Source organism: Macrobrachium nipponense, chromosome 23 (genome assembly GCF_015104395.2).
Source record: "Macrobrachium nipponense isolate FS-2020 chromosome 23, ASM1510439v2, whole genome shotgun sequence".
Classification (NCBI taxonomy): domain Eukaryota; kingdom Metazoa; phylum Arthropoda; class Malacostraca; order Decapoda; family Palaemonidae; genus Macrobrachium; species Macrobrachium nipponense.
Genome location: NC_061090.1, coordinates 71,516,324 through 71,528,823, shown reverse-complemented (window position 1 = coordinate 71,528,823; position 12,500 = coordinate 71,516,324). Strand labels below are relative to the sequence as shown.

The following is a 12,500-nucleotide window of genomic DNA, read 5'->3' as shown; positions in this document are numbered from 1 at the left end:
GTTGGCTAAACGGTAAATTTCTTTAACGTTTGTTCAATTTTTCGAACTATTTTTAAGTTAAATTAATTATTAGTATCTTCGAGGTTTGTTCAATTTTTCGAATTATTTTCAGTAATATATATTATTAGTGTCTGAGATTTATGCAATTTTTCGAATTATTTTCAATTAATATCAATTATTAGTTTCCTCGAGGTTATGCAATTCCTGGAATTATTTTTAAGTCATGTCAATTATTACTTTCTTCGAGGTTTATGCAATTTTTGGAATTATTTTCAAGTCATGTCAATTATTAGTTTCTCTAAGGTTTGCGCAATTCTTGGAATTATATTCGAGTCATGCCAATTATTTTTTTTCTAGGTTTATTAAAATTTTCAGATAATTTTCAAGTCATGTCAATTATTAGTTGCTTCGAGGTTTACGTAATTTTTTCAAATTATGTTCAAGAAATATATATTATTAGTGTCAGAGATTTATGCAATATTTTAAATTATTTTCAATTAAATCAATTATTAGTTTCTTTGACATTTATTAAATTTTTCAAATTATTTTCAAGTTATGTAAATTATGATTTTCTTCGAGGTTTATGCAATTTTTCGAATTATTTTTAAGTTAAATTAATTACTAATTTCTTTGATGTTTGTTCATTTATTCAAATTATTTTCAAATAATTCTAATTTAAATTTTAAGAGGTTTATGCAATCTTTGACATAATTTTCAATATCAATCATTAATGTCTTAGACGCCTATGTCAATTTTCGTGTCATCTTGAAGTTTTATAATTTATTAGAGACCTGCAGAAAACACTGAAAAAAATATATTAGTGGGAATATTTGCCCTTTTGAATCCAAAGTTTTTATGGATATTAGTTTTCAAAAACCTGCAACATACCTTGAGAATCTGCAGAGATTAATAATTGGTAACAACGAGACCCGGATGAATAATACATAAATTTTTTTATCTAAATGTTTCTTGTTGTTTTATCTAAATGTTTCTTGTAGTTTTATCATGTAATGTTCAAATATGATTTATACTGCGCTTTCACCGCATCCATTTAATCATTGTTCTTCAATCTGTTTCAGAAAAAGCAAGACACTGATATGACGACTCCAATACATCACCTTAAGAAGTTGGTCGATTAAAATCTCATTGAAGAAATTGATACAAAGCTTCACAATACCAGGGAAACTGGCGGATTATTTATTTATTTATGTATTTATTTATCTAGTTATTCAAAGTTATGAAAATAATATTATATATATATATATATGTTATATATATATATATATAGATATATATATATATATATATATATATATATATATATATATATATATATATATATATATATATATATATATATATATATATATATATATATAGTATATATACGATAACAGATATATAGAACATTACTGTATATATATTATAAAAATAAAGCAATATAATAAAGACTGGCTGTATTACGATTAACTATTCTTTGTCCTGTTTTTTAAATCTTCCTCAGAGATTTGGTGTGAAAATCTTTTATTGACTGCTCAAAATTAGCGGCTGTTTATTCATGATAAATAATAATAATAATAATAATAATAATAATAATAATCATAATAATAATAATAATAATAATAATAATAATAACAACAATAATAATAATAATAATAATAATAATAATAATAATAATAATAATAATAATAATAATAATAATAATAATAATAATAATAATAAAAATAAAGCAATATAATAAAGACTGGCTGTATTACGATTAACTATTCTTTGTCCTGTTTTTTAAATCTTCCTCAGCTACCTTGCAGTAATAAGTGGTACGAGCACCAACCTGAGGGAGTGATAGAAAACGATCATGCAAAGATCCTCTGGGACTATGGTATCAGAACGGATAGGGTGATACGTGCAAACAGACCAGACGTGACGTTGATTGACAAAGTCAAGAAGAAAGTATCACTCATTGATGTCGCAATACCATGGGACACCAGAGTTGAAGAGAAAGAGAGAAAAAATGGATAAGTATCAAGATCTGAAAATAGAAATAAGAAGGATATGGGATATGCCAGTGGAAATCGTACCCATAATCATAGGAGCACTAGGCACGATCCCAAGATCCCTGAAAAGGAATCTAGAAAAACTAGAGGCTGAAGTAGCTCCAGGACTCATGCAGAAGAGTGTGATCCTAGAAACGGCACACATAGTAAGAAGAGTGATGGACTCCTAAGGAGGCAGGATGCAACCCGGAACCCCACACTATAAATACCCCCCAGTCGAATTGGAGGACTGTGATAGAGCAAAAAAAAAAAAAAAAAAAAAAAAAAAAAAAAATAAAAAAAAAAAAAAAAAAAAAAAAAATAATAATAATAATAATAATAGAGGTTACTGAATAGCAAAGATAGCATTCGTCTTTTATTTCACATTTCATTTGAGATGGGATGTTGTTATCAACAAAGTAAGGATCTTCCCACTATTTCAAAAAAAACTAATAAAAAGATTATTGATAAATAAAACTGCAAGTCAGTGTGATAAATATAATTGTACACGAAGTCAGTTCACTGGTGAAACAGATTATATATACATGTATATATATATTACATTATATATATACTTTACAATTTCGTAGACCTAAAAATTGAATCTGAAGAGGGACAAATATTACTGGCGAATTAACAAATCTTCGGGAATGACTTTCAGCAAAGCAGTTTTCATCAATGTCTCTTCGAAAGATGAAAACACCGACCGCTTGCAAAGTGACTCCTTACTTTCCTGAAATGAAATATAAAGAAATTAAATGAAAGATTCTGTTTACGACCTTTTTTTAAATCTATTGTTAAAGGTGATTCACGTTGAGAAAGCTGTTTGAGATTCAGTAAAATGGAAAAAAAAAAGCCCACAAGATAAAAACATTATTTGAAAAGCTGATTTTATCTGCTACTTACCGTAACCATATCCTCCGCCACCGTGGCCACCGTGGCCACCACCATGGCCATATCCTCCGCCGTGGCCACCTCCATGGCCACCACCATGGCCATATCCTCCGCCGTGGCCACCCCCGTGACCACCTTTATGGCCACCACCATGGCCATATCCTCCGCCATGACCACCACCATGGCCACCACCACCATGGCCACCACCATGGCCGTATCCTCCTCCTCCATGGCCACCACCATGGCCGTATCCTCCTCCTCCATGGACACCACCATGGCCGTATCCTCCTCCTCCATGGCCACCACCATGGCCGTATCCTCCTCCTCCATGGCCACCACCATGGCCGTATCCTCCCCCTCCATGGCCACCACCATGGCCATACCCTCCTCCCCCATGACCACCTCCATGGCCACCTTTATGGCCACCACCACCATGGCCATATCCTCCTCCTCCATGGCCACCACCATGAACAGGCTCGGGCTCTGGTTCGGCCACCGTGATCACGACGAGGCCAACCAAAAGGAAGGCGGAGAACACCTATAGAGAGAGAGAGAGAGAGAGAGAGAGAGAGAGAGAGAGAGAGAGAAAGACATAAACTTAAGAATAAAAATGGAATAGATAATAATCAATTATTATATCAAGCCAAAGAGCCGTATATATATTCTAAATATTGAATTGAATACCTTTCTAAATCTCTCAGTCTAACCAAATTTGATATACAAATTTGAATAGAAACTATATTTGGACATAGAGGAAATCATATTTCATAAATTATAACTCATTCATATTTTACTGACATTCCGCCGAAAAATCTTATTCTTACCGTTTTCTTCATCATCTTGACAGATGGCTGTTTTTGTCTCGCGTAAGGAACCAGTTGAACTGCGCCTATCTCGGCCGAGGCAGTCCTCTTTATAGTCGCGAATTTCGGCAATTCCTTCTTTCAGGAGACTCCGCGGTTTGCCCTTGGTCGTCCGCGAAAGTCGTTGGACCTTTCCTTCGTGATTTTGCGACATTTCATTGTTTAATTCTGTTTCCAGACAAATGCACAATTATCAGAACTCGAAACTGAATATTAAAAGGGTTAGAGTTGTCATTGTTTGAAGTCGGGCGATATTTGTGCCAGGTTTGACTTGGCCTTCTGCAGAATGTTCATACGAGTATATGTACGTACGCATGTACTATGTAGTATGTATATACATACATTTATATACATATTCTATTTACACACATATACATATACTGTATAAGCGAATACCATAGGAAAATGATAGGCAGAAATCCAAGCGGTTTCGTCTTTACCAAGACATTGTCAAGGAACGAATGAAATACAGTTGGAAAGAAAGTTATCAGGTAAACAACAAGATCAAGAATACCAGATGGTTAATTGTCAAAAGGGTAAAAATGAAAGAGATAATCCAGGATTATCGGATATCACACATTTTATTTAACTAATGACAAACTTTAATTTGGTAAGCATAACATTCTAAAATTACCTTATGAAGAAAGATCTTTTGAAATTCCTAGAATTTTAAAGCTTTTTAACATAAATGTTGTTTTCAGTAATATTAATGTCAAGAGTTTAGTAATAAGAAAATTCTCCTAAAGATCTTCCAGGCTGCATATATGAAATTCGTTGCAAAAAGTGTGATAAAGTCTATTACGGACAAACCAGTAGATCTCTTTCACAGCGTCTCAAATAGCACCAATATTCTGTGAGAACTGGGCAAATATCGAATGCATTCTTCGTACATATGAGAGATTTTGATCATCCTATTAACTGGAGTCAAGCAAGAGCCTTAATCCCATGTATTGACACAGTTAAAAGGCATATCATTGAATCTTGTTTCATCAAGTCAAATAATGGAAATGTTCTAGATTTAAGTCTTAGTTTATTTAAACTTGATGCCTTCATAATGAATAAAGTTGTAGATATAGTTTTGGACTATACGAATACGTTGTAGTTTCTGTTAGGGTTAAATCTATGTTTGGGTTTGTGACCGTGTGATATCCGATAATCCTGGATTATCTCTTTAATTTTTACCCTTTTGACAATTAACCATCTGTTATTCTTGATCTTGTTGTTTACCTGATAACTTTCTTTCCAACTGTATTTCATTCGTTCCTTGACAATGTCTTGGTAAAGACGAAAGCGTTTGGATTTCTGCCTATCATTTTCCTGTGGTATTCGTTTATTCAATGAAGTCACGTGCATCTACTGTGATTTTTTAAGCATATATACTATATATATATTATATACAATTATATATATATATATATATATATATATATATATAGATATATATATATATATATATATATATATATATATATATATATATATATATATAAATGTCATAATTATATTTAATATCTACATAAACATAAATGTAGGATGAGAGAGAGAGAGAGAGAGCATTTTCAATATCAGATAAATTCTTTCAATTTAAAACATAAGGTCAGTACAGCGTTTATTATTATTATTATTATTATTATTATCATTATTATTATTATTATTATATTATTTTTTTGGTAGAAGACCCTCTTTTAGGCAAATACTGTTAAAGAGAATGGCATAATTAAGCGAGTTAACTTTGTATATTGTTTTTTCTATTTTTCTTACAATATTCATATTGGGAATGTCTAAAAATTATTGAAATACTGGTCTTTCATTTACTGCCAAAGTTTCACCTAGCAAGTAAAAAATATCAATGAAAGCAAAATCAAGCAAAATCACACCTTCCCCAAGATCACGTATTTTAAAACAAACAGTAAACTGCAAATGCAAAATTTGCTTGCGACAACTTACCGAGCATGAAAAAAATCGAGATTGTTTAAACCGACTAAGAACACCAACGCAACGAAGTTATGGAATACAATTAGAAAACAACAGGTAGAATTTTAAACCAATTCATTAAGAGTTACAATGAGGCTAAATCCTTGGTAGGATTTCATTTGAGTATTGGAGGAATGACTGAACCACCCAACTGTAGCTCTCCCGATTTCTATCAGAGTTCCAGGAACGTTCGGAAAAATCCAGCGTTTTCCAGTTCGCAGATAATTCATATGACTGTTCCGTGACGCATATTCCCGAAGTGCACTCAACGTTGGGCCAGACTCCGCCCCTATGCCCACTATGGGCGGAGATATCTCCTTTTCCTTCCTTAGCGACGACGCATTTCGCATTGCGCTCCGCAATACTGCCCACTTCATTCTTCTCCCAGTCATTAGCTTATTTCTTTATGTGTTTATTATTTCTTTATGTAAACATGAAATCGTATGAATCTGGTGGTGGTTGGCTGTCCTGCGCAGTCGCTCAGCATCTGCACAAACGAACGCAGTGTTCTTCACAATTTAAGCTGATACATTTAAACAAGGAATATAACATTTTCTTGGCTGTTTTGCTTCCACTTAGATTCAATAAACTTTCGCTGTTGAGAACCACTTTACTCGCTATTACATAAGAGACTTCTTGCTCTATAGGCTTCTTTTGCAGATGACGCATTATGCTTCTACATATTGCCATCTGTTGCCGTTTTTACGTACTGCTCACTCGCCATGCCGTTCATTCCTCTCCCAGATGTTCGCTAATTTTGTAAACTTTTTATTTTTATGTTATGTAAACATGAAATTTGATGTATATCCATATTTACGATAGCAGTATACATATTTTGCTATATAAATCAATATTATTCACAGATTCATCGTAATATCATGCTAGCCAAAGTTCGTTTAGAGAAAATGCATGGTTTTACATTAGAAACTGAATGGTTGTCATGCTCATGACAGTAACGCGAATTGATCATAATAATGTGGTGTGTTGTTTCATATACGAATAATATTTGTATTTATATAACTTTTATTGCTTATTTATAATTTTTCTGTGGAAATTATCTAAAATTATCTAAAATAATCAGAAAGGAGGTGGCGATGCAAAGGCACGCTCCTCCGAGTCCTACTAACATCATCATCAAGTCAAAATAAAAGCAGAGATGGGGAGGGAATTCCAATTTTCAAGTTTCTTCCAACCCTACCACAAAGATCTTGCACGTGGTGACTGTGTTGGTTCTGGTTCCAAGTAGCATGGCAACAATGAGATCCCTCGATTTTGTGGATGAAGGATTCGATAACATTATCCTGGAAGACACGACAGACACGCTGGCAATAAGAACAAATACTAAAACCGAAGAGGAGGCGATGAAATTGAAGGACACTTATTTTAAGAGAAATTACGTGAGCTTCGTCTATAAGAGTAAATGCGCACCAAAGAGTAAAAGACGTGCATACATGCAGGCAAGCGACACAAGGGAGTGAAAAAAACTTTTACTGGGCACTACGCATTTATACCTTTTTTTTCTCAAATATTTAGCTTTTGAGTAATGTCTACACTGAATATGTATTGGAAGTACTGGAAAATCAGATAAAAAATACTACTGAACATGATATGAAGTGTGCATAATTCATGATGTGGCCTTATGCCGAAGAAGAAGAAGAAAAAAAGAAGGTCACCATCCCCCAGAACATGTTAACAGAATTGATGAATTTCGATTGATTGTAGTGAGTAACACTAAAAAAGATATATATTATAATGTAGATCTCGCCATTGGCATGGTGATTGTATGATTGGCAATACTGGCAGTGTCTGCAAGCACCAAATTGCTTGTGGTGAGACTGCTGTTATGAATCTACCTCAGGTGCTGGATAATACACCAGAAACTCGACACTGGTTAGCAGGAGTGGCTAAGAAGGGAACAGAAAAATTGCCACCAGTAGAATTTTTTTTCAGATGAAATTATAATATTCCATGACGTGCATGATGGTTCTATTAGCATATTTGCGCTTCTACTTCCATAAAGGTGGAAGCTGTGTCAATACCTCCTCTAGAAAATGAGGTGGCCAGTTAGGCTATTGATCCACTTGACAGCTCGGTTAAAAATGCACCACCGCCTAATGACCATTTTGCAGCAGCAGCAGCAGAAGTTTTTTTCTGACACACTGCATACACTGGGAGACAAAAAAGTTAAGTATATCTTAGTTTTACCAGACCACTGAACTGAATAACAGCTCTCCTAGGGCTGGCCCGAAGGATTAGATATTTTTACGTGGCTAAGAACCAATTGGTCACCTATCAAGAAATGGATTTCTATCTCCAGAAATAAATTCCTCTGATTCCCAATTGCCGAGAATCGAACTTCAGACCACTGGATTTGTAGCCGAACGCGAAAACCACACGTCCAACTTCTTGCAATAGTGTAGCTTTTTCATGAAGAAATGAAAGGTATTAAAGTCGACTAACAATCTAAATAGCTCCTTACATTCTTATGGAGCATCATTTAAATTGTCTGGAGCTGGCAGGGGTAAAATACCTTGTCAACCAACATCAGTTGCTAGACGCCCAGTTGGCATTCAAGAGGAGATGCCTCAATTGGAAACCCATCAACATTAGTGAATAGTTAAGCCTTGTGTCTTATCTTTGCTAGTGTATCTTCATAGCTCAAATTTCTGAGCTGTGGTACCCATCTTGTAACTGCTCTTTGTACTTTCTTTAGTTCTATATTTATGCTTCTTTTTGAATGAGATCTCCATACCACTGCTGCCTACTCCAGAGTTGGTCTTCTGAAAGATAGTATCATTCCTTTCACCATGTCTTCATCCACTGTGAAAAGTACCTTTATATTTGCTAGAACTTCGTTGTACTTCTCACCTATCATTTCTGTGATCTTCAGATTATATTTTCTATTTACTATGACTCGTGTATGTGTCACCTACTAGCATCCATGTGCGTAGCAAGCTGCTTATATAATTATTATCTACAGACATTTATTGTAATAATGTTGAAAATGGGTTTATTTTTCTTACATTATAATTTTTTGTCTAGTATGTATGTATTCTGGCACTTAAGAGTCCTCCCACTTGTCCTTTTACTATAAGTCTGCAGCAAGTAAGACAATTGATCTCGCAGCCTAATAGTATTATCATTAGTATTATTTAGCAATAGAGGCTGATGTAAGATATTTTCACAGTATAGACATTTATTTTTTTAAACTCCATCATGTCCATGTTTGATGTACAGAAAAAGTTCGTCCATTTATGCAACATTGTACTGCAGTGTAGATGACAGAAAGTGATGAGCAGGTTGTAACAACAGGTAAAGCATGTATGGACTAGAAAGTTATAACAGAAGTGAATATATCTGAAAACAAAAATGAAAGAACACAAACTAAGTATTGAACTTAAGGTCATTGTATCATGAAGTGGAAATAATTTTTCTGAAGCGTACTATCTAAAAAAGGAAGGTTGAGCCTGTACATTTTTGACATGTGCAACTAGAATAATACTACAGAAGTGTATGCAAGGGTAAAAATTGAGAAAAATAAAAAAAAATTCCTTTTCATAATTACCAACATTCCTTTACCCAATTCATCAAAGCCTCACACATTTATTTTCCACATTGGCACCGTCTGCCCTTCAGTGCACTTAATAGTATGATGTCTCAAGCCATACAAAGAGGTGGCTTTTCAAAAGATTAATAACAAAAATAGGATTGCTTTCTCTTACATTCACCATTATCTTTCTTTAAGCAATTCTTAGGCAAGAAAGAGCATACAATACATCGGGGCTTGTGACTTTTGTCAACATACTCTGCTGGAAAATGCCTTTCAGTTAACCTACATTGAGTTTTGCTCCCTTTATAGCCTAACCCAGCGTCAATCATTTTTCCATGATTTTTTGCGATCCAGCATATTAGTGGATAAGTGGGATTTTCAGTCTGCAAATGCAGCATTAACTATTATGTGCCAAATGGATTGATACCATCTTTTGCCCTTTCTTTTGTAAGGATTTGTTGAGCAAAGTTGATGAAACTTTCAACTCCCATTCCCCCTCCCCCCATATACATACTATATTCTACATGAACACAGGGATGGTCAATTCCTATCTCCCTTTTTTGACTGAATTTTCACTTTATATGTCCTCACAAAAGAAAAGAAAAAAATAATTCCTAAGGTTAGGTTACACCCAGAGTAAAGAGAAAAATTAAAAGGTCAGTCAGCTGACTGATAAAAACAAGACAACAAAGTATTTATGACAATAGTAAATTAAATATTGTGGTTTATTTCCTCTCGTATATAATAAAAGAAGAAAGTTAGCCCACACATCAGCTGACGAATGTAAACAAAACTTCGGGTTTAGGAAACGAAGCTCCTTTCCTCTTAAATGTGCAAGTCATTTGACTATTATTCATATTGATTAAGTAAATATATATCATAATATATGGAAACACCATCATCTGCCACATTTTGAGCTCCATTTACGATGAAATACGATATATTTGTGTAATTGTCATGGCAACCGTTCACATCCTAATGTAAACAAACTTTCACTTTCGCTAAACAAACTTTGGCTAGCATCATATTACAATAAATTTATGAAAAGATCGATTTACATAGTAAAATATGGATATTGCTATCGTAAAATATGGATATATATCACAATTTCATGTTTACATAACATAAAAATAATAAAAACAACAAAATAAGCTAATGACTGGGTGGAGAATGAAGAGGGCAGTATGGCGGAGCGAAATACGAAATGCGTTGTCTGCTAGGAGTGTCTGCTAGGAGTGAAATATCTCCGCCACAGTGGCCATAGGGGCGGAGTCTGGCCGAACGTTGAGTGCACTTCGGGAATACGCTTCCGGGACCATGTTAATCCTGGAGTTTTATTTCTCTTGAGTCCTTGCGGAGTTCTGGAAAACTTTTGAAATATCCAACATTCTCTGGAACTATGTAGAAAAGCCACGTTGTGAATTCCAGGGATATATGAATCTAATATATAAAAAACTTTACTTTAGTTTTGAAGGAATATCTGTAATTCTCAAGCTTAAATTTCTAATGCTCTTAAGCACTCAAGAATATTTATTAGAAGACTCAAGGAATATCTAGACTCTAAACTTGTAGTAGTTCACAAACTTTTTCGTGAGCGACGCTATTTGGAGCATTTTAATCATTCGCGACAGTGATAAATATACTTAATTTTGAAAAATAAAACGAATAATCTGTACAGCTTTTCATTCACAAAACTAAACTAGTGGGAACTATGGCACCATTAGGTGGGAATGCCTCGTTGGATGAATGGTTTTCGCGCTCGGCTACCAATCCGGTGGTCCGAAGTTCGATTCTAGGCCCGGCCAACGCGGTATCAGAGGAATTTATTTCGGGTGATAGAAATTCAGTTCTCGATAGAATGTGGTTCGGATCCCACAATAAGCTGTAGGTCCCGATGCTAGGTGACCAATTGGTTCCTAGCCACGTGAAAATATCTAATCCTTCGGGCCAGATCTAGGAGAGCTGTTAATCAGCTCAGTGGTCTGGTTAAACTAAGATATACTAACCATTAGGGGGGCGGCCAGGAGGAGGGGGGGATGAACATACATTACGTTAAGTAATTTGTGGTTAACAGAAGAATTCAATCAAGTAACTGAAACACACAGAGAGCGTGATCATTCTCCTTTGTCCCTGCGACCCATCAAAATTGATCTCGCTACTCAGACCCATAGTTAGAGAACCGCCCTTCTCTTGACTTTACTCGGGGTCACGAAGGGTTGAAATGTTCCAAACAGGGTCGCTCACGAAAAAGCTTGAGAACCACACAGCAAGTTTAGTTTAGATATTTCATTCGACATGTTCCTGAAACTGTCAGAAAAATGACTTTCAAATATCTTGAATTGTTCACTGATGACTCCAGGAATATCTGGATCCTGGAACCTTGATTTCTTTCATTATTTTTGACTTTTAGAAACTGGATAAAAAAAATCTGTATTTTATCATGACTTCGTCAATCACACTGAGACCTTTTCGTCCACTGTACTAATTGTGGTCTTAAGAGGCAAGACAATACCTGGAAGGGTGACCTACACGGAACACCATCTGTCATAAGTATATAACATCCAGTTACCACTGGTGTTGAAGTAAAGCTCGATACTTTCTCATTAGTTCAAGTCATGATCGAACTTTAAAATATTTGAGAAAAAAAGTCAAGATACAATGGCATTGAAGAACAGGTTATCACAAAAATAACATCAGGAGTGATTTTTATGAACTCATTGTTATTCTAGTTTCTTGCTATATCTCCTTTTATTTTCAAATTATATAATATATATATATATATATATATATATATATATATATAGAATATATATATATATACACATACATACATACGTACATTTATGTTTATCAATGTACAGATCAAATACCACTCTCCCTTCTATATATATATATATATATATATATATATATATATATATATATATATATATATATATATATATATATATATATATATATATATATATATATATATATATATATATATATATATATATGAACATGATATACAGGGTGTCCATAAAGTCTCTTTTCTATTAAAAGTTATATTACAAAATCCGCTGACGAGATATCTTAATCAGATTTGTTCTCTGTACTCAGTAGTTATCAAAGTTTTTAATGACATTGCATTTGCGTAATTCAGGTACCCTGTTGATTACCTCTCTCCCCCACCCCGGCACCCCA

General features: G+C 34.1%; 1 protein-coding gene across 1 annotated transcript; it reads right to left on the bottom strand.

Annotated features, from left to right (window-relative positions):
* Positions 1–2,564: 2,564 nt before the first annotated feature.
* On the bottom strand, positions 2,565–3,806 carry LOC135196962 (uncharacterized). The gene is made up of 3 exons (XM_064223824.1): positions 3,752–3,806; positions 2,940–3,465; positions 2,565–2,766 (listed from the first exon to the last, which is right to left on the bottom strand). Exons 2-3 carry the CDS (start codon positions 3,393–3,395, stop codon positions 2,656–2,658), a joined length of 567 nt encoding a protein of 188 aa, XP_064079894.1. The 5' UTR covers positions 3,396–3,465; positions 3,752–3,806; the 3' UTR covers positions 2,565–2,655.
* Between the last annotated feature and the right edge of the window lie 8,694 nt (positions 3,807–12,500).